The sequence below is a fragment of the Erinaceus europaeus genome, chromosome 10 (genome assembly GCF_950295315.1).
Source record: "Erinaceus europaeus chromosome 10, mEriEur2.1, whole genome shotgun sequence".
Classification (NCBI taxonomy): Eukaryota; Metazoa; Chordata; class Mammalia; order Eulipotyphla; family Erinaceidae; genus Erinaceus; species Erinaceus europaeus.
Window position 1 is genome coordinate 71,832,114 of NC_080171.1, and position 23,993 is coordinate 71,856,106.

The 23,993-nt window shown below is 41.0% G+C and overlaps 1 protein-coding gene across 1 annotated transcript in view; it reads right to left on the minus strand.

Moving 5' to 3' along the window:
* Window positions 1-23,993, minus strand: part of PGM5 (phosphoglucomutase 5) — a 231,947-nt gene that overhangs the window by 44,557 nt on the left and 163,397 nt on the right. The window contains exons 8-9 of the mRNA XM_007528451.3: window positions 23,650-23,785; window positions 19,166-19,349 (exon numbers count right to left, since the gene is read on the minus strand). Coding sequence (XP_007528513.1) covers window positions 19,166-19,349; window positions 23,650-23,785 — 320 coding nt within the window. The remainder of the gene's footprint in view (window positions 1-19,165; window positions 19,350-23,649; window positions 23,786-23,993) is intronic.

The following is a 23,993-nucleotide window of genomic DNA, read 5'->3' on the forward strand; positions in this document are numbered from 1 at the left end:
CCAAAGGGTCTGTGGCTATTCTGTTTTTTTTTTTTCCCCAGAGCCTGAAATCTGATATGCATGCAGGTGGATCCAAGTTATTGTCTGGGAGGTAATGTCATGGCTGGAAAAGGGACAGAAAGCTGGATCAGGGAAGAGAGTAGCTCCCTAATATGGGAAAGGGGTATAAATATTGTTGACTGTAAACCCCATTGATTTGAGCAAATCAAGTTCTACTGGAACTCAGACTCACTCACTTCTGTATTGCTTGTGGCTGCCTTTTTGTGCTACAGATTCAAAGAGCTGTCAGAGATTGTCTCACAAAATCTACAATATTTGCTGTCTGGTTCTTCATAGAAAATAGTGATTTTTGGTATAAACCACTACATTAGCTACAACCCAGGATACTTGCCCCTCAGTTGTACCACATAAGGTAGAGAATATAATTATCTATCCTACTAAAGCCCCAGTAGAAAGAAATCATACTTATGAAGCTTGTGTTTTTTAATGTTTCTTTATCTTTTTTATTTCTTTTACTTATTTCATTTTATTATTTTTTTAACCAGAGCACTGCTCAGCTGTGGTTTATGGTGGTGCTAGGAACTGCATCTGGGACTTTGGAGCCTCAGGCATGAAAGACTTTTTGTATCACCATTATGCTATCTCCCCAGTCTTAAAGATAGTTTTAGAAGTGTCTAAATCCATTCATTCCTAGGCATTCCAAGTCTTACCCATAGATTCATCTGGCCCAAATCACTTTTTTCTAACCACCACTCCTCAGAGAAGTGGATTTATTAAACTGAATTTTAGTTTTATACCCTCACTTTTACTGTATGACTTATAAAGTCCATTTTGTAGTCAAATAAGCACATTGTTGGAGATTACATGAAGTTCTACACAAGACATTTCCTTAAGAGCCATGTGTTAAAAACAACTTTCCTTCCCTGAGTAATTGATTTTTGTCTGACAATGAGAGCTTTATAAATAACCATATTTCCCTTTTTAAAATGGCTTCCAGGACACTTAATGCCAAATTTGAGGTTCAGCCCAAGTGGATCCTTATGATTTACATAAGTATGAATTTTTCCTCTGCTGCTCTTGACTCCCCACTCTTATTTATATTTCCCAATGCCTTGATTTCTGTTTCTTATTTATATTCTAACAGCTTCGCTATGTAAGTCTTTGTTGTCATAATCCTCTCAAAGAAACAAGACCCAGTGCAAATGAATAAAATAAGCCCCTATCCCAGGTTTAACCCTCAAGTGCTGGAATTGTTAAGTCACGTCACTGGGTCCTTTATTAGCTGATGCTTTTTGGGAGGGCTAAGCATTATATTCCTTGCCCAGCACTTAACCACAGAGCTTAGGGCAATGTCCTTGCACAGAAGGCCCTTCTTAAACACCTGTTGAAATGTCACTTCACATGCAATAATTGGAGTGAGCACAACTGGATGGCCTCCTTTCACATTTAACAAGGTCTCATGGGTCAAATAAAAACACACTTTTATTGTAGGGTCACATTCTCTACCAGTAAACTGGGGCTAATATCCACAGTGAAGAGTGATTGTAAAAGATAAATGATAAATAGAAGAAATCAGCTGACACATGATCGTTATAGCAGCTGTTCTACTGTATCTACCCATGCTACAATTTTTTTTTTTTTTTTTTAGGGCAAGTGTAAGTCTAAAGGCATTGGGCTTCAGGGCAGGGAAGACAGAATCATGGTTCTGCAAAAATCTTTCATGCCTGAAGTTCTAAAGTCCCAGGTCTTCCCTGTGAGTGTCTGTAGATATAAGATACAGCAATCAGGTGGGGCTTTGTCCAGCTTCACTTTGTCTAGTTAAGAAGAACCTGGTAGAGCGCACATGTTACAGTACACAAGGACCCAGGTTTGAGCCCCTGGTCCCCACCTTCAGAGGAAAAGCTTTGCAAGTGGTGAAGCAGGGCTGCAGATATCTCTCTGTCTCTCTCTATTACCCCCTACCCCCTGGTTATCTCTATCCAATAAATAGTTTAAAAAAAAGAATTTTGAAAGGATTCTGTAGTTATTTCTACAAAAAACCCCTCCAATCTGCTTCCAGTCTTCTCCCCACTCCCAGATTTGCCCCCTTTCTGGTCTATTGTTCATGGAGGGCTAGTCTGGAAATGATAAAGGAGTAATAACTGGACCAGATTCTTGGCTGGCTGCTTCTAAGCTACAGGTCTTTTGCAAGTCACTTAAACTTTCAAAGCTTTGGTTTCCTACAGTGCAAAAAGTAATACAGCTTGGTTTATGAGGTTGTTGGGAGCATCAACTCAGAAAATATATAGAAAAAGTGCTTTGAATCACTACACAAGGATGGGGGAGATAGCATACCAGTTATGCAAAGAGACTCATACCAGAGGCTCTGAAGTCCCATGCTCAATCCCCCGCATCACCATAAGCCAGAGCTGAGAAACGCTTTGGAAAAAAAAAATCACTACACAAATATAAAGACTACATGTACTGCTCATATTGTACACATATTGCTCTTACAGTAAGCTTTAATAACATTTTTAATAAAGTGGTGCTCTGTTATTCAACATTCCAGATTTTGCAAAAGATGGCTAAGTGAAGCCTCAATGGCCATGTTTATTTTCAGGTCACACAGGTTTAAGATTAGTTTGAAGAACTTTGCAGCGATGGCCACTGAAGTCTGCTGAACCTTATGATTCATTACCATTTCTCTTTTTTGTACCTCCCACTCAACTGACTTCTTTGGCAACAAAATACTCCCGGAAAATTTGTCAATTTAGATTTTAAGGAACTTAAGGAATAATCTAATAATTACCCATGACTATTTCTTCCTTTTACTGGAAAAGGTTAAAAAGGTAAGGCTTGTGTTGGGGGTGGGGGTTGTGTTGGGAGGCTTGAAGAAAAATTGCTGATGTGGCTTATTCATCACCAGGAAGAGCCAGGACTTCAGTTTAGTTTTCTTGACTCCTGACTTAAAAAATCTGAGGGTGAACCATATGAAACTGCTGACAGTCATCCATAATTTCTCATGTGTAATATTTGAGCAACATCTTACATCTTTTGTGAGTTCTCAAACTGGCACAGAGCCCTAGAGTAGGTATATGATAAGTATTTGATAAATAAATGTTGGGTGTGGTTTTTTTAAAGCTGTTGTGTAAATCAATGCAGGGAAACCTCCAAGTTGCTAAAGACATGCAGTGATGCCAGATGTTAGTTTGGAGACCTTAGGACATGTTGCAGCCAGGCGGGGAAGGAGGAACCTTACATTACCAACAGTTACTTGGCAGCATTTGACCTAGTCAAATAGCGATTTAGGATGAATTCTGGTGGGGGAGGGTGGAGTTGGGGGAGCAGTATGTGGTCCTGAAATCTGGTACAATGTTCTACAGCCATTCAGCTGGCCATACCAGACATGTGAACTTGGAGTCAAGACAGGCTTGGAGAAGAGAGCCTGTGCCTAACTCAAATGTTACCTCCCACGGGAAATCCCAACAATTTATCTGGAAAGCTTCAAGGTGAAAATATTGCTGTGTAACATCTGGACCATATTTTGTAGAAGAAAGCATGCAGCTTGCAAAGTAAAAGATTTGGATTGGATATACATAGATCTTGAAGGGGGGTGGATCACCTAGAATTACCCATTTTTCTTTGTTTAAAAGTCATAGGGTTGGCTTGCTAACATGCATTCAAAAGTGGCTGAGAAGGACAGCACCTAGTCCATACCTTTCCTGGTAGAAATTACAAACAGGTGCCACCTCTGGATGGATAAGTTAGAGAAATGCAGACTTCCTTGTGGCTGGTCTGGGTTTCAGTTTCTCTTTTTTTTTTTTTTTTTCCGCCACCAGCGCTTAACCCGCTGCGCTACCGCCCGACCCCCCCTAAACTTGCATCTTCTTTTTTTTTTAAACCCCACTTTGCCATGATGAACAATCTTTTTTTTTTAAAGAAAGGATTAATTAACAAAACCATAGGGTAGGAGGGGTACAACTCCACTTGTGTGGAGTTCAGTTTCTCTTTTATTAGGCTGTTCACTTTTGTGCAATGTACTAACCACACATATCCAGCTCTGCCCTACTCTTAGAAGCAATTCATCTAGGCTTTTTAATGACTAGCAAGCAAGTCAGAGGTCAATAACTGTAAAGAACTGTGTTGGGAGGAAGTGCGGGAAGGGTCAAATGACTTCTTACATGATCTTCTAAAAACACCCATTTCAAGCAAAAACTACAGTAGGTGGTGACAGTTTCTTGAAGAGTAGGAATACTTAAAAGCCCTCCTCCACTTATATTTCAGCTATCAAGTCTGGAACAATGGGACTAGGTTACATACATTTCATTTCCCCATATCCTTGGCCAAAATGACAGCTGACTGCTGTTCACTCAATACCTGTCCCAGTTCTGAAATGTTTTGTATTCCAATGTACTTTTTCCAGACAATGGAGAATGGCTTCTTCACTAGTTCCTATAAATGTTTGCAGCTTTTTGCTTTAATAGTTAGGTTTCCTGGTGATGGTGGACCTTCTGACTATACACAGACATCAGCAATAGTTGGAAGTAACCATGATGCTGTTTCAGAATGCTTAGATTCTTAACACAGGAAAGATTCTCTGATCAACAGTATGGAAGATATTATTAAAATAACCAATTTATGTTAGGAGGAGGTAATTAATTACAACAAAACACAAGCTAATCAGAAGTAGGAGGAGTAAGAACTTCTGAACTAACCAGGAACAATGAGCCATAATAAAGTGGTTGTGTTTGGTCCTTGGCAGACAAATGAGCAAAAAGGAGGAGGAGGAAGAGGAGGAGGAGGAGGAGGAGGAGGAGGAGGAGGGAAGGAAGGAAAGGACGGAGGGAAGAAGGAAGGAAGGAAAGAAAAAAAGGAAGAAAGAAGCTATCAGGAAAAAAAAAAATCATCCTTTCCAAAGTATCTTACTAAGAGATCCAATTACTGAAGTTGAAAGTATAATTATAGGTATTATAACATCCCATTGAGAAACTACTGCTTTCAGGGATCCTAAGTCTAAAGAAAAGTATGACTATGTTCTGATGGAAGGAAATATGGCATCGGATGCAATGGAATTACCTGGGCCAGCTCCTGCTTGTTCTTTGGGATAGACCTTAAAAAAAGGAACCACAGGGGGTCCGGTGGTGGCGCAGTGGGTTAAGCGCACCTGGCGCAAAGCGCAGGGACCAGTGTAAAGATCCCGGTTTGAGCTCCCCACCTGCAGGGGAGTCACTTCACAGGCGGTGAAGCAGGTCTGCAGGTGTCTATCTTTCTCTCCCCCTCTCTCTGTCTTCCCCTCCTCTCTCCATTTCTCTCTGTTCTATCCAACAATAAAGCAACGTCAACAATGGCAATAATAACCGCAACGAGGCTGCAACAACTAGGGCAACAAAAAAGGGGGAAAAAATGGCCTCCAGGAGCGGTGGATTCATGGTGCAGGCACCGAGCCCAGCAATAACCCTGGAGGAGAAAAAAAAAAAAAAAAGGAACCACATCCCCTTTCTGGATTATCTCATTTAACATGATTCCTTCAAGCTCAGCCACTCATCTGTTGTTGGACACCTCAGTTACTTCCAGGTTTTGGCTATTACAAATTGTGCTGCTATGAACATAGTCATACATACAGCTTTTTGGATGATTGTGTTTGGTTCCTTAGAATTCCCAGGAGAGGAATTGCAGGGTGATAGGGCTCCATTTCTAGCCTTCTGAGAGTTCTCCAGAATGCTCTCCATAGGGGTTGGACTAATTTACATTCCACCAGCAGTTGCTTTGTCCTCACAACCTCTCCAGCATTTGTTGCTGTTATTGTTTCTGATGTGTGACATTCTCACAGAAGTGAAGTGATATGTCCTTGCTGTCTTTATTAGTATTTCTCTGGTGATCAGTGATTCTGAGCATTTTTTTCATGTGTCTTTTTACCCTTTGGATCTCTTCTTTGGTGAATATTCTGTGGCTAAGAAAGTTATACACACAATAGAATACTACTCAGTTATTAAGAATGATGAATTCACTTTCTTCACCTCATCTTGGAAGGGTATTGAAAGAATCAAGTTAAGTGAGATAAGGTAGAAAAGGAAGAATGAATATAGGATGATTTCACTCAGAGACAGAAGTTGAGAAGCAAGAACAGAAAGGGGAAACACAAAGCAGAACTTAGACTGGATTTGGTGTATTGCACCAAAGTAAAGGACTTTGGAGTTGGGAGTATTTTTCAGGTCCTAGTACATGATGGTGGAGGAGAACCAAGACTCGGCATGAAACTTTTTTGCAGAAAAATGAGGAATTTTACAAATGTACCAATGACTGTATTTATTGCAAACCATTAACTGCCCTCAATAAAAAAAAATTTAATTTTTAAAATTTATTTTCCCTTTTGTGCCCTTCTTTTTAAAAATTGTTATTGTAGTTATTATTAATGTCATCATTGTTAGATAGGACAGAGAGAAATGGAGAGAGGAGGGGAAGACAGAGAGAGGGAGAGAAAGATAGACACCTGCAGACCTGCTTCACTTGTGAAGTGACTTCCTGCAGGTGGGGAGTCAGGGGCTCCAACCAGGATCCTTAACACCAGTCCTTGCACTTAACCTGCTGTGCTACCACCCGATTCCACAATAAAAATATTTTTTAATCATATCCCCATGGAAAGTTTTCCAGAACCCTAATTCAAGTTATTTCTCTTACAATTCACTCACAAATAAGTTACTTCTCTGTAGTAGTTAACAAACTCTACAGTAATTACATGTCTATTATCAGTTTGTCCTCCCTGTTAACCTGTGCTGTGTGTTACTGTCCTCACTCAGCAAGCTGACTGCCATATGGGAAACATCCACTAAATGAATGAAAACACAATGAATCAAGCTTTAACTGCCTTCACTGTTGTACTAGGGCAGGAAAGGAATCATATATCATGGGAAGTTCTTGAACATCAATGAAAGAAAGTTTTTATTTTCATCAAAGCTACAGAAAAGAGGTTGTTCAATTCAGACTTTACTACAATATACATGTAAATCCTCAACTCCCTGAATACTTCTGTTGCTCGCCAGAAAAACCCAGTGGTGAGGGGTAGGCATGTAGCTTCCTGGGCCAGTGGGGGGTGGAAGTGGGCGGGAGGGATGGGTCACAGTCCTTTGGTGGTGGGAATGGTGTTTATGTACACTCCTAGCAAAATGTAGACATATAAATCAGTAGTTAATTAATATGAGAGGGGGAAATCAATTGTATGTCTCAAAGTTTCTCAAAAGACAAACTGAATCTTTTTAATATATAGGCTATGTATTTGATATGCGGACTCTCTCAAAAGCCTAGACCAAGTAGATTAGAAGCTTCCAATAGCACAGCTATATACAAGATACTGGGTACTGTCCAGGAAACCATAACAAAGGGACTTTTCAAAGTTAACCCAATTAACAAATAATGTGATGATAATATTAACTATCGATTGTCTTTTTGAACCCTAAGACAGCAGGAACCTCACATCTTCACTATAGAGCCCCTACTTCCCCCAGTCCTGGAACCCTTGGATAGGGCCCACTTTCCCGTATGCATCTCCCAATCCAAACCAAATAACATTGCATCTGCCGATCACAAACTAACCAAAGCAACGATTGCTACCTCAACATGCTTCACCCCAGAATGTATCCAGAGACTTCACGTGTGGAATGACAACCCTTCAGCTTCATTACTCGGGTGAGACCTTTCCTTTAATAGTACACTCTAATTCCATCTCAGGTAGTTCACTTTCCAACAAAGTCCCATAACCTAGATATACACCAGTTTCTGTGAGAGAGAGCTTATGTGCACACGTATCCATAAACTACTGCAAAATATATACCTGAAAGCAGGACTACACTAGAGTTTGCAGTGAGTACCTCCCTAACACTTCCTCTCCACTATTCCAAGCTTGGGATCCATGATTGCTCAACAAATTGTTTGGCTTCATATGTTAACTCTCTTTTCAATCACCAGGTTCCAGATGCCACCAGGATGCTGGCTAGGCTTCCCTGGATTGAAGACCCCACCAATGTGTCCTGGAGCTCAGCTTCCCCAGAGTCACACCCTACTAGGGAAAGAGAGAGGCAGACTGGGGGTATGGACCGACCAGTCAACGCCCATGTTCAGCGGGGAAGCAATTACAGAAGCCAGACCTTCTACCTTCTGCATCCCTCAACGACCCTGAGTCCATGCTCCCAGAGGGATAGAGAATGGGAAAGCTATCAGGGGAGGGGGTGGGTTATGGGGATTGGGTGTTGGGAATTGTGTGGAGTTGTACCCCTCCTACCTTATGCTTTTGTTCACTAATCCTTTCTTAAATAAAAAATTAAAAAAAAAAAAAAAAAAAAAAAAAAAAAAAAGAAATGCTAGCCTGTTCTGTAGGTACTATTAGACTTCGCTAAATTCTGTAGGTAGGAAACCCATTTGACAGTTCTGGAGCATTAGACTTCATGTTTAGTACTGGGAATCAAACTCAGAACTTTACAAATGTTAAGTTTTGTGCTCTACCGAAGATCCATCTCTCTGCCCACAAGGAGAAAACTTGGGGTCTATGCAAGGAACTCTTCATTTTAGGCAAGAAAGGGTCACCCTTCAGAACTTAGGGAATCCCTTAGCTTTCTTTATTTTTTAATATTTTATTTATTTATTTTAATGAAAGATGGATAGGCAGACAGACAGACAGACAGATAGACACCAGAGCCCTGCTCAGCTCTGGCTTATGGTGGTGCTAGGGATTGAAACTGGATTCTCTGAGCCTCAAAAGTCTTTTGTAGAACCATCATGCTATCTCCTTAGCCCAAGAGTCTCTTAACTTTTTCTCCTCATTCTCATCTAGTTTAAGACATAAATTTGGGAACCTCTTAAATTATTAGCAATTTCACCAAACTGTTTCCCTACTCTCATAGTAGCGACTTTCTTATTTTTCTCATCATATTTGAGGAAACCATTATTATGCATTCGTGTGACTAGCATTTTCCTGAAAGCAAAGGAGTGGCATTGCCTCACTGGATAGTAGAAGGGACAGCTGTGGTTGTTGAATCATGCCTCATTAAATTGCTCTATCTAAATCAGGATTGTTCTTGGGGTCCTGTTTACTGGAAGCTCGAACTCAGCTTTGCTCCAGGTCCCCAAAGTCACACAAACACCAGAAACTTAGAGGCAGCTGCAGTAAATTCCATGAGCAGCACCAAGCCACAGTGAGGCCAGGGAGATCAAGGCTTGAGGAACTTTCTTCTTGCTCCCTGAATGACCTCCTGGGGTCTCAGAGACAGGAAAGACTTTGCTGCCCATTTCCACATCCGTGGGGTAGGCACTGGGTAGGAGGGAAGCCTTATCACCAGAACAGGATTTCAATTTCATTTTGGATAGAGGAGCACTTGTCCTTTATCTCTAGGGATATAGATGTGGAATGGCTTTTTTTTTTTTCCATCCCCAAAGCTTGCTTCCTGATGCTGACCTCAAATCAAGGACGAAAAGGAGACTAGGCTGCCTTAAAAATATTTTCCTGCTTAAAAAAAAACAACAAAAAACTTTTCCTATTAAGATAGATCAGGGTTTACCTGGCAGGAGAAGGGTGAAAGCACCCAGTGGTGGAAGGAGATGGTAATTTGGTAGAAGATGAGCTGTCCTGGCCCCTACTTGAGGGGGGGGGGTGTAATGTAAAAATGTATCCCTGTGAAAACAACAGGAGTGTAAAAAAGCATTCTTTAAAAAGTCATTTCCTTTCTAAAGCAAAATGTATATGTTAGATCAAGGAGTTTGGGGAAAGCAGAGAAATGGGAGTCTGAATCAATTCCCAAATAATATAAAACCTGATGATGTGTCCCCACATTTTTACATGGCAGTCTTCAAAGCTGAATGTTATTGGGTATTTATTTCCTTGATTTTTCTTATCATATTCCAGTATCTTTGTTTCAATGATGCTCTTTTAACATAACTAATTCTGTTCTTTTTAATTTAATTATTATTATTATTATTTTTTACCATCAAGGTTATTTCTTGGGCTCAGTGCTTGCACAACAAATCCACTGCTCCTAGTGGCCATTTTCTCTTTTTCTCCTTTTTATTTCATTAGATAGGACAGAAGAGGGTGAGAGATAGGGAGATAGAGAGACACTTGCAGCACTACTTCACCACCTGTGAAGACCCCCCCCCCCGCCCCCCGCAGGTGGAACTGAGGGCCTGAACCAGGGTCAACCAGGTGCTCTGCTGCCTGGCCCCTCTTAACATAATTAATTTTAATTAACCATTTACTAGTGCATATTATGTGCCAGTAGCTTACTTGTATGGTTTTTAATTCTTCTTCTAGCATTTGCCCTTCTTCCGTAGCCAGTCAACAGGTCAGGTTGAAAGCTGTCAGGAGCTGCTTATTGCTGGCTTTGAAAGTGACTGGGATCCATGTGGATTCAGTCGGCTAGGAAGGATCGTCAGTTTCCCCAATGAATGGTTTTAATTATCCCAATAGCCCCAATTACTATTTGTGCTTTCAGAGGAGAGAAGAAGAGAAAGGTCAGCTAGCTTGGATAGTGCACTGCTTTGCCATGTTTGAGGCTCAGGTTGGAGCCCATTCCCACTGCACCAGAGGAAGCTTTGGTGCTGTGGTTGTTCCCCCTCTCTCTGATTCTGTCTCACTCTTTCATCTGAAAACAATGGCCTAGAATGGTGAAGTGACAAAGACAAAGGAAGAAGATGAAGAGGAGGAAAAGAAGAAAGAAAAGGAGTAGGAAGAGGAAGAGGAATATTTAGGAGACAGGGCTGAGATAACACTACTCCAGATAACCCAGCAAGGAGCTGGCAGAAGCAAGTTCTGACTCAAGCAGCCTATACTTCAATGTGACTGGCAGAGTGCTCACTGGGTGGAGCCATATTTCACATGGCTGAGGTCTCAGGATCCATTCTGGCACTACATATGCCAGAGCGCCAGGTCTATCTTTGTTTTTTAAATTTTTTAAATGTCTTCATTTATTTGTTGGATAGAGATAGCCAGAAATCGGGAGGGAAGGGGGAGATAGAGAGACAGACAGAGACACCTGCAGCCTTGCTTCACCACTCACAAAGCTTTCCCCCTGCAGGTGGGGACTGGGGGCTCAAACCTGGGTCCTTGCACATTGTAACATGTTCACTCAACCAGGTGTGCCACCACCCAGGGGCCCCCTGGTCTCTCTTTTCCTCATAAAATGAATGAATGGACGAATGAGTTTATTTATCTTTTAAAAATTAGCTGCATACTTAAATATTACTACTCTTTCCTCAAACTGATAGTCAATCAAGTTGAGAATTCTAGTAATGGGTGACTTGGTGACACCTGTGATTTCACTATATGCTAACACTCTCTAATACCCCAGACCCTCAGCGCAGTTCTGATGTGATTCAGGGTCCACCAGTTCAAGAAGATATCATTTGAGTTCTGGCATCTGGGAAAATAAACAACAGCCTTCTTTTGTTGTTGGAAAAACTCCCCCAAGCAGTTCCTGATAGCACATATCTGTTTATGGCCATCTTTGAACTCAGATTAAAGAGTGTGGAAAGAAAAAAACGAAGGGCCAGTGACAGAGCATCAGACTGAGTGCTCGCATTCCTGTGCAAGACCCAGGCTCAGGCCTCTGCTCCTCCCCCGTAGGGGGACAGCTTCACAAGCAGTGAAACAGGGCTGCAGGTCTCTCTCTCTCTCTCCCTCTCCCTCTCCCTCTCCCTCTCCCTCTCCCTCTCCCTCTCCCTCTCTCTCTCCCTCTATCTCTCTCCTTTATCTCCACCCTTCCTCAATTTTTTTCTGTCTTATAAAAGACAAAAAAGTGAGCCCCACCCTAGAGGTTCCAGGACTGGGGGGAATATAGGCTCTACAGAGGAAGCGGGAGGTTCTTGCTGTCTTAGGGTTTAAGAAGGCAATAGATAGTTAATGCTATAATCACATTAGTGTAGTGGATTTCACAGCAAAACAAAGCAAATAAGCTCAGCTGACAAACTTCGCTTCCCATTAACAGATGATATCTAAAACCTGGGCTAACTAGAGAATCCCTTTAAATAACATTTCTCAAACTTTTCTCACTTGGGAATAAAAGTCTGTCAAGGACACTTCTGAAAAACAGGTATTATATAACCATTATATTACACACAGACTTTGGATTTGGGGAAAGTTTGTTCAGGGGACCTTGTGTAAAATGGATATGGGGATATGGTATCAAACTCAAGAAGATGTAACTGAGGCACATAGGCTCAAAGAGGCCATGCACAAGTCCTCATGTCACAGCTCCAGTGAGTCAGTGATATTAGGAGAGAATTCAATGTCACCTACAAGAAAGCATCACTTTGTGAGACAAAGCACAACTGCAAAACACCTAACACATATTCCTTACATACAGGGAAGTGAGTGGCTCATGTTTATTTATTTATTTTTTTTTACTTTTTTAAAAATAATTTTTATTTATTCCCCTTTTGTTGCTCTTGTTTTGTTGTTGTAGTTATTATTGTTGTTGTTATTGGATAGGACAGAAAGAAATGGAGAGAGGAGGAGAAGACAGGGGGAGAGAAAGATAGACACCTGCAGACCTGATTCACCGCCTGTGAAGCGACTCCCCTGCAGGTGGGGAGCCGGGGGCTCGAACCGGGATCCTTTTGCCGGTCCATGTGCTTTGCGCCACCTGCGCTTAACCCGCTGCGCTACCGCCCGACTCCCGTGGCTCATGTTTATTTTATTTTATCCTATTTCTAGAGCAATTCAGTAAGATATTTTACATATGAAGAAGAAACCAGGGTTCAAAGAAATCCAGCAGCTTTTCCAAAGTGACATAGCTAGTAAGTGGCTGGGAAAAGACTCAATTCTAAGTCTTCAAACCTCTGGGGTTTTGTTGTTGTTTGTTTTGTTTTATTTTATTTTATAAAAAGAAAATTGACTAAACCATAGGACAAGAGAGGTACAACTTCACACAATTCCCACCACCAAACTCCGTATTCCATCCCCTCCCCTGATATCTTTCCTATTTTTTAACCCTCTGGGAGTATGGACCCAAGGTCATCATGGGATGCAGAAGGTGGAAGGTCTGGCTTCTGTAATTGCTTCTCTTTTGACAAGATGTCAGAGACTGAACCTGGGGCCTGCTAGTGCCTCAGCCATGAAAGCCTGTTGTGCAACCACTGTGATATTTCCTTTGGCTCCTTCAAATCTCTATTTGATCGATTATCCTACACTTTTCCAAATGGAGTTTGGAATCAATTTATCCAGGCATAGAAGGCCTCCTAAAATGAAAGACTGACATTTTGATGGCAAGAAATGATCATCATAAAAGTAATCAAATGAGAGCTAGAATATCAAGACAATAAAATCAGGGTGTTTACATTTAGAACATCTATTAGTTGGGAGATCCTAGGACAAAATGTCACATATGAAATAAGAATACAAAAGGATAAGAGCAATATATATATATTATATACCCTCAAAACCTACAACTTCTGATTAATTTAGCTTTGTCTGTATTTAATAAAGAATGTACAGAAGATAAGAAATTGGTAGTGTATACAAAAATGGAGTGAGGACATGGACAGAATAGTCACTACAGAAGAGATCCCAAAGGCCGAGAAACAAATGAAAAAGTGCTCCAAGTCTTTGATTGTCAGAGAAATGCAAATCAAGACAACAATGAGATACCACTTCACTCCTGTGAGAATGTCATACATCAGCAAAGGTAGCAGCAGCAAATGCTAGAGAGGTTGTGAGGTCAAAGGGACCCTCCTGAACTGCTATTGGGAATGTAAATTGGTCCAACCTCTATGGAGAATAGTCTGGAGAACTCTCAGAAGGCTAGAAATAGACCTACCCTATAATCCTTCACTTCCTCTCCTAGGGATATATCCTAAGGAACCCAACACACCCATCCAAAAAGATGTGTGTACACCTATGTTCATAGCAGCACAATTTATAATAGCCCAAACCTGGAAGCAACCCAGGTGTCCAACAACAGATGAGTGGCTGAGCAAGTTGTGGTCTATATATACAATGGAATACAACTCAGCTATTAAAAATGGTGAGTTCACCTTCTTCAGCTCATCTTGGATGGAGCTTGTACAAACCATGTTAAATGAGATCAGCCAGAAAGAGAAGAAAAAATATGGGATTAAAAAAAAACAAATTTGGGAAATGATGGTGAAATAAATGTTTAAAAGAAAAAAAAGTCATTGTTAAAGTAAATAAATAAATAAATAAGTGGTGCTGGGAAAACTGGGTTGAAACATGCAGAAGAATGAAACTGAACCACCTTATCTCACCAGAAACAAAAGTCAACTCCAAATGGATCAAGGACCTGGATATTAGACCAGAAACTATCAAATACTTAGAGGAAAACATTGGTGGAACACATTCCCACCTAAACCTCAAAGACATCTTTGATGAAACAAACCCAACTGCAAGCAAGACCAAAGCAGAAACAAACCAATGGGACTACATCAAACTGAAAGGCTTCTGCACAGCCAAAGAAACTATCACACAAAGAGACCCCTCACAGAATGGGAGATCTTCACATGCCATACATGAGACAAGAGACTAATCACCAAAATATACAAAGAGTTCAGCAAACTTAGCAACAAAAAAGCAAATCACCGCATCCAAAAATGGGCAGAGGATATGAAAAAAAAATTCACTACAGAGGATATCCAAAAGGCTAACAAACATATGAAAAATTGTTCCAGGTCGCTGATTGTCAGAGAAATGCAAATAAAGACAACACTGAGATACTACCTCACTCCTGTGAGAATGGCATACATCAAAAAGGACAGCAGCAACAAATGCTGGAGAGGCTCTGGGGACAGAGGAACATTTCTGCAGTGCTGGTGGGAATGTAAATTGGTCCAGCCTTTGTGGAGAGCAGTCTGGAGAACTCTCACAAGGCTAGACATGGACCTTACATATGATTCAGTAAGTCCTCTTCTGGGGATATACCCCAAGGACTCCATAACACCCAACCAAAAAGATATGCGTACACCTATGTTCATAGCAGCACAATTCATAATAGCTAAAACCTGGAAGCAACCCAGGTGCCCAACAACAGATGAGTGGCTGAGAAAGCTGTGGAATACACAACGGAATACTACGCAGCTATTAAGAACAATGAACCCACCTTCTCTGACGCATGCTGGATGGAGCTAGAAGGAATTATGTTAAGTGAGCTAAGTCAGAAAGATAAAGACTAGTATGGGATGATCCCACTCATAAACAGAAGTTGAGAAAGACTAACAGAAAGGGAAACTCAAAGCAGGATCTGACTAAATTTGTAGTAGGGCAACAAAGTAAAAACCCTGAGTTGGGGGTGAGGGTGGATGTTCAGCTTTATGGGGTGGGAGGTTAGAGGAGAGGGGTGGGGTGGGACATAGTCTTTTGGTGGTGAGAATAGTGTTTATGTACACTCCTATTAATTTGTAGTCATATAAATCACTAAATAATATGAGAGGGGAAACACTGATTGAATGTCTCAAACTTTTCAAAGCACAGACTGAGTCTTTTTAATACATAGTGAATCTTTGATATGTTGACTCTCTTAAAAGCTTAGTCCAGGGAGAACAGTAGCAAGTGGTGGCATGATTATATACAAATAATGTCAAAAGACATAAAATATGGTGATGTGGTGTACAATACAGCAAATCCTAACAAAGGGATTTTCCAAAGTTAACCCAATTGCCAAATAATATGATTATAGCAATAACTACCTATTGTTTTCTTAAACCTTAAGACAGCAGGAACCTCCAGCTTCCTCTATAGAGCTTATATTTCCCCCAGTCCTGGAACCTCTGGGGTGAGGCTCACTTTCCTGCATGCTTCTCTCAAGTCAAACCAAATGATATTGCATCTGCTGATCCCAACCTAACCAATGCAGTGAGTACCATCTCAGCATGTTTCACTTCAGACTGTGTCCAGAGACATCAGGCATGGAATGTCAACCCTTCACCCTCATTACTCGGGTGAGACCTTTCCTTTCATAGGATTCTCTAATTCCATTCCAGGTGATTCATTTCCTAACAAAGTTCCAAAACCTAGATATAGAGCGGGTCCCATGAGATAGTACATATGTTCACATGTATCCATAAATTAGGGCAAAATATATACCTGAAAACAAAAATACACAATAGTCTGTAGTGAATCAGTATCAAGTTCATAATGAAATAGTGTCTACTTAGATACCCTCCTCACCTATTTCCTATTACAGTTCTCTCACTCACACCAAAGCTGAATAAGGGCAAGAGACTGGCATACTTTAACGATGACTCTTTAGTCACTATAGGCCATTCCATCAGCTGGGGCCCTATTCAGGGAGTCCTGAGATTCCAAAACAGTCAAGACCTCAAATAAATTCCTCTCTCAACTGTTACTGCTCATCTCTATCAGGAACAACATAACAGACACCTCTGTAGGCCCCATAGGACCTTGACCTCAACTTGGATCAACAATGGTTGAGAATGTTCCATCCTCTGAAGGGAGGATGGACAACATACTCTATGCTACTCTCTTCCCTGATCCAGGTTTTTGGTCCTTTTTCCAGCTATGACATCATCTCCCTAGACAATAACTTGAATCCACTGGCATATCAGATTTCAGGCTCAGGGGCAAAAATAAAAATTAAAAAAACCTAGTATAGCCACAGGCCCTTTGAAATTTAACTAAAATATGCCTTCTAGCTATCTACAAAATAGAGGACCCCCCCCCAACTCCTCATTTGCACTATTCTAGCCCTTAGGTCCATGACTGGTCAACAATTTGTTTGGCTTTAAAAAAAATTATTTTCTTTGTATTTATTTATTTTCCCTTTTGTTGCCTTTGTTTTATTGTTGTAGTTATTATTGTTATTGATGTCATCATTGTTGGATAGGACAGAGAGAAATGGAGAGAGGAGGGGAAGACAGAGAGGAGGAGAGAAAGATAGACACCTGCAGACCTGCTTCACCACCTGTGAAGCAACTCCCCTGCAGGTGGGGAGCCGGGAGTTCGAACTGGGATCCTTACTCTGGTCCTCACGCTTTGCACCACATGTGTTTAACCCTCTGCGCTACTGCCTGACTCCCATTTGTTTGGCTTTGTATTTAAACTCTCTTGTCAATCACCAGGTTCCAGATGCTAGCATGATACCAGCCAGACTTCCACCAGACAACCCCACCAATGTATCCTGGAGCTCCACTTCCCCAGAGCCCTTCCCCACTAGGGAAAGAGAGAGACATGTTGGGAGTATGGATCGACCTGTCAACACCCATGTTCAGTGGGGAAGCAATTACAGAAGCCAGACCTTCCACCTTTTGTATCCCACAACGACCTTGGGTCCATACTCCTAGAGGGTTAAAGAATAGGAAAGCTATCAGGGGAGGGGATGGGTTACAGAGTTCGGGTGGAGGAATTCTGTGAAGTTGTGCCCCTCTTATGCTATGGTTTTGTCAATGTTTCCTTTTTTAATAAATAAATAAATAAATCACAATTGATAATAATAAAAAAGGGTATTAAGGAGAAGGCCTTGTACAGAGAGAGGTCTTTTTGGTCTTTTGCCATTTTGGATGAGGTCCAGAGTATCTCTGGGATTCTGTCCACCGAGCCTTTTATTTTAACATTACTTTTGCACAGCTGTATTAAAGAATGTATTTAGAAACTTCAAAAAATAATAAAAATAAAAGTAAAGCTTCAGTTCCCTTATCTGAAATGACTCAAATGAGACCTCATGTCAGTGAGCAGGCTGTCAATTCTGTTGCATTCTACAAACAATGGACCTTTGAACTCATATTGTTATGAAAATTATTGTTGTGTCTGGGAAGAAAATAAAAGAAATTGGGAGTGTTAGAATGAAACATCTCAATATTGCCAAGAGTATCTTGTTTAGACTCTAAATATTAAAATACACTCTGAGAGTGGCCAATGTTTTCCAAGTCAAAAAATGAAGCCAAGGGACTAGGCAATGGTGCACCTGGCTACTAAGAGCACATATTACCACAAGCAAGAACCTGAGTTCAAGCTCCCAGTCCCCATCTTCAGGGGAGGAGCTTCATAAACTGTAAAGCAGTGCTATATATGTCTCTCTTTCTCTCACTCTCTCTGTCTCTCCCCCTCAATTTCTCTCTGTCTCTATCAATAAATAAAACCCTTAAAAATGAAGCAAGAAGAAAAATACATAAGGGCTTCAATATTTCCTACAAAATTCACAAAGTAGTATAGTAATAGAAGTTGTGGTCTATTTTGATACTTATCTATGGTAATAATTCTTTTATTTAAAATTTTAAAAAAACTTTTATTTATTCCCTTCTGTTGCCCTTGTTGTTTTATTGTTGTAGTTATTATTGATGTCGTTGTTGTTGGGTAGGACAGAGAGAAATAGAGAAAGGAGGGGAAGACAGAGAGGGGGAGAGAAAGATAGACACCTGCAGACCTGCTTCACCACCTGTGAAGTGACTCCCCTGCAGGTGGGGAGCCAGGGGCTTGAACCGGGATCCTTAAGCCGGTCCTTACGCTTCGTGCCACCTGTGCTTAACCCGCTGTGCTATTGGCCGACTCCTCTGGTAATAATTCTTAACCATAAATCTTCCTTTGGAGTTTTATGGGGCAGATTTTCAAACTGTTTATTCCACTACTAGAAGTAGAAAACCCATTTGGCTAAGCTCCTTATTCCTTAATGACACTAATGAATACAGGGAGAAACATCCCAGTATTGGGGGGCACAAGAGGAGGATATTAGGGTCCTGGTGCATGATGGTATTGATAATGTTTTGCAGATACCTATCTCAGGGAGATAAGAAATCGCACCCATGTGTCAACAACTGTACCAGAAACTATTAAACACCCCCCAACAACACATATGTGTTCTCTCTCTCTCTCTCTCTCTCTCTCTCTCTCACAAACACACATACACACACACAATAATTAAAATGAAGAAGAAAAAAAGTATCTTTTGACCTTGGAGACTTTGTGAATCTATTGCTAGCAATGACAATGTTGTGACCCAACAGATACCAAGTGGAAAAAGTGCTAGCCAGAGAGTAGGGGACTGTATTCTAATCTGTTCTCTATCATTCAAGAGGTAGGTAACTTTCACCAAGGGCTTTCCTATCTCCTGGCTATAGGACTCCTGTCTGTCAGATAAAGAACTCAAAGTAGATTAGTCACAGAGATCTTCCCAGTCTTAGGACACTTTGAAACCTGGTGTGGTCTGCTAGCATGTGTTAGTGACTTTCTAGCAAGTACCTGTTTCTTGGTCACAGTGCCGTCCACAGGATCCACATATTCAAAGCTGTCTGTCTTTGTGACAGTGTAGACATGGCTTCCCACTGCAAACTGCTGGCCAATGAAAGACTTGTCTGTGACCAGGGCCTCCAGGTCTCTCATGATGTAGTATGTTGTCTTGGGCTCTAGTCCCTCATAGTCAAACCTGATGAGAAAAGGTAGCACACAGGATGAATACAAATCCAATCAGGGAACTGATGGCTGGGTCATCCTCTCAAGGTCAGTGAGTCACTGGCTTAGTCTTGTGGAAGAATTGCACAGAAAAGCACCCCCAACAGATCTCTTTTCTTCCACTTGCCCCTTACCCTCATAGGCAGGTGGAGTGGTAGGTGTGATACTGTCAACATCTAGTCATGTCAGTACTTTCTTCTCCTTCTTCCCTTTCTCATTTTTTTATAGACAGATAGACAGCTAGATAGATAAAAATGAATGAATTAGAGGGAATACACACTGAATTTTCCTTCAGTGTGGTTAGCTATTTTGCCAGGCACAACTTTCTTTTAATTTCCTCTGAAAATAGCTATCATGTTGAGGCCACGATTCAAACCCCTAAGAGCAATCTGTTACAAGGTGCTGGGCATATGACCCCGTCCACTTTCCAGACCTGCTCTTGGCCCACTGTTGGTCACACTGGCTTCGTCAACAGTCCTGAGGTGTCCTCCTTTTCCTGTCTCTGAGGCTTTGCCCTTTGTCTCTGGTATGTTCTCTCTGAGGCTCAATATGTGGTGCATTCTCTCCCTTCAGTATTTTTTTAAAATTTTATTTATTTATTATTAGATAGAGACAGAGAGAAATTAAGAAGGGAGATGGAGATAGAGAGGGAAAAAGACAGAGAGACACCTGCAGCTCTACTTCACCACTCATGAAACTTTCCCTCTGCAGGTAGGGATCAGGGGCTTGAACCCAGTTCTTGCACACTGTAATATGTGTGCTTAGCCAGGTGTGCCACTGCCTGCCCCCACCTCTTTCTTCAGTTTTCAAAATAGGAGTCAGTTCCAAAAAGTGACCTTCTCTCTGCCTATCCTTTTAAGGTTGCTTTCTCCTACCTCCCTCCAGGTCGTAGCCCTTTATTTTTTCCTTTGGTAGCTATCCCATCCTGTGTTTATCTTGCTTGTCTATGTGTTTACTTATTTGCTCTCTATCTTTGCCCACAAGAATATAAGCTCTTGGAGAGCAGAGACCTTGTATAGCAGAGACTGTTTTGCTCTATACTGCTTTTGGTAAGTTGTGTTTTGTAAATAGTGCAATGAAAGATGGGAGGACAGGAAGGGAGGGGAAGAAAGAAGACAAGAGACAGATCAAGGGAGGCAGAGGGAAGGAGAAGGGAGTTCAACATACTGTGAAATTATCTTGGAAACTTGGAACAAATATCACAATTGTCCAATTAAAACAAACAAAAAAAGAGTCCTCTTAGCCAAAATCACTAACAGTAACAATGGGAGGGAAGGGGGGGGGGGAAGAGTGAAAATAATAACTATGGCATTCCTTGCTGTGGAGTTTGAATATATTAGTGCACAAGTATTTGGCACAATACCAGACATCAGTGCTTAAAAATGTTAATTATTTTTATTCTTAGTCACTACTATAAAGGGACTGTATGGTCTCTGCCAATGTTGGACAGTCTTGACTTAAGCCTAATTGCACACCCAGGAGAGCCTGCTTGAAAAAGGAGCCCAAGAAGGGCAGATGTACCCTTGCAGTCCGGTCTCCCTTTGGGTATTCCCCATCCCAGGGGAAACTGGGAACTTCAGAGAAAACTAAATGAGGGGAAATCTGAACTGCTGTTACTGCCTTTTTTTTTTTTTAACTCCCACCAAAGATCAGTGAACATTAGAATTTTAACCAAGATGAAAGAACATGGGATGACCCCATGTCTAGAAATGGGTTTTCTCTAGCTGCATCCCTCTCTCTTATTTTCTTCCTCCTAAACAAGGTGTGTCCTCCTCTGCCTCAAACAAACAAACAAACAACTGGGAGATCATTTGGAGCATCCTTTCTCAGCAGTGTGTGTGTTCTAGATTCTCTTTAAAGACAGTCTTTGGGAGGAAGAGAAATGGGCAGGAAAACAGGATAGGAGGGTCTCATAGGAGACAGGCAGATTCAACAGTTCAGGAAATCCATTTCTGTGACAAATGATGTTCAGTCTTTGGCTGAAGTCATGGATTAACCAGCCTGCACAAACAATCATTTTCATATACAAGTTGGCCCCAGCAGCACCTCTCCATGGTTACCAATGGCAACATACTTCCAATGGAAGAACCCTTTGAATGGAGACTTCTACTGGGATCCACTGATACAAAGTATATGCCCTAGGTTCTCAGGTACTTGAGGCTTAGCATTAACTAAACTCAATTTGCTTTACTAACTCCTCTTCAGTGAGAAATCTGCCAGACTAGAAACTGACTTACTTATAAACATCTTTCAATTTACGCATATTGGAAACTAATGAGAACCTTTGTTTTATTAGATTCATTTAAGTAAAATTTAAACAAAGTAATTAATTTTATTAAAGCAAAGCCTCTTGTTCTACCTTTCCACTCCCCACTTTCTCTTTATCTCCAAGATCTTTTTGGAAAAAAACCTGAAGCATAATTCAATGTCTTACAAGAATGGAAACAACTCTATTGCATATTATTCTCTAATATGGTATTTGTTAAGGAAAAAGTAATTATTATGCAAGCTCTTGGCCACAGAAAATAATCCACACTGTAAACACACTTATCATAACACTATGTATTCAAAACACTGGCAGATAGCTAGATAATCAGTCCACAAATTACGAAGAACACATCTCTGACTCAGCATGCTCTCATTAAGCCAGTAAGTAATAATCATATATTTTATCAGGCTGCACATTCTAGAACAGCTTTGTGCAATAGAAGAATTTTCCAATTGGTCCCTTGGCATGCCAAAAAGAAGCCCAGGGGAATCAGGATACTGAACTATTTGTTTACAATATCAGTGACTAAGACAACTTCCCACCTGCCTGGAGAGTGCTTATTTTATGATACAATGAATAATTTCAGGTGGTTTGAGGGTCATCACCTCCATAGCCTTCTTCACTAAGCAGGAAGAAAAACATTGTGGCATTTCCTATATTTTCCAGAACATTGCAATCTTTTTAATTTTAATGAGTACTGTTACAGGCTTCCTTATTCTCTGATATTTATCTAAGTAAATTAAGAAAATGACCTCTTAAGAGAAGAAACAATCCCCTAAAAAGGGAAGCCTAAGGCTTTTTTTCTGTCTCTGATACTCTTAGGACACAACCAAACATTCAAATACTTAACTATATATAAGCAAAGTAAATGAGCCACAATCCATATTAAGAGAATGAATGTCTCTCAAGCTATCCAAGATTCCTTTGCCCTACCACAAGTTCTCCACAGTTAACATTCTGCTCTCCCTTTGCTCCCCTTAAGTCTTGGAAAGAGATACACAAACTGAGCAAGCTGCAACTACTCAGCCAGAAGATTCTATTTTTCTTCTTCTTCTTCTCCTTCTCCTTCTCCTTCTCCTTCTCCTTCTCCTTCTCCTTCTCCTTCTCCTTCTCCTTCTCCTTCTCCTTCTCCTTCTCCTTCTCCTTCCTCTTTTTTTTTTTTTTTTTGCCTCCAGGGTTATTGCTGGGACTTGATGCCTTCACTACAAATCCACTGCTCCTGGAGGCCATTTTTTCCATTTTGTTGTTGTTAGTTTGGATACGACAGAGAGAAACTGAGAGAGGAGAGAAAGACAGAGAGGGGGAAAGAAAAATAGATACCAGCAGACCTGCTTCACTGCCTGTGAAGCGACCTCTCTGCAGGTGGGGAGCCAGGGTTTCAAAACTGGGATTCTTGAGCAAGTCTTCATGCTTCACACAATGTGTGCTTAACCCAGTGTGCCACCACCAGGTCCCTCTATTTTTCTTCTTAATTCAACAACAGAAAAGTGACAGCACAGTGAATTTTCCCCTTCTTTCCTCCCAGAGTAAGAGCTCACTCTACTGTACCTCCTTTCATGGGGACAAGACTTTAGCACAATCTAAGGCTCTTGAACTGAATATATCTGTTAGAGGAAATCATCTTGGGCATCCTGAATATTGGTCAGAACATCAGAGAGGAAATAAGACAAAGGAAATCAGAGGATTACAAAAACACCCACCACCACCACCAAACTGTCAGTTTTTCTGCCTCCCTCCATGCCTTCTTTGCTAATTAAAAGTGGAGAAACAAGGAGTAAAGACCCTGGTTTTCTTGCATAACTCTTACAGCTCTTAATGGATCTTTCTATCTGCAGTTCAGATTCCTTCTTAGGATGACTGTCTACAGTCCAGATAATGAAACCTGACACCACCTGTAGCCATCTCTCAGGGGTTATCTGGTTTAAGCCTCTGCTCCTCAGATTCTCCTGAAGATGCTTCCTCCTTAAGGAGAACCTTAAGCTACAAGTTTTAGAAAATTTCTCACCTGCAATAGTAATGGCGGCCAAATTTGGCCCAGTGATCTCGGACAATCTCCTCTACACTCTGCTTCCGGGCAGCGATAATAGAGAGCCAGACCAGGACAGCCCAGAGGCCATCTTTCTCTCGGAGGTGATCAGAGCCTGTAGGAGAAATCAAAATAAAATGAACCATGAAGGTCACTTCACAGTTGAATTATACTAAAGTGGTGGGAAATACTTATCCATTACATTAAATGTGTGTCCCAGAATATATGTGTGTTCTCAAAGATATATACTCTGAATAGTATGGGATAATATAAGAAGCAAAATCCTGGAAACAGCTGAAAAGATCAAAGAGCCAAGATGACAT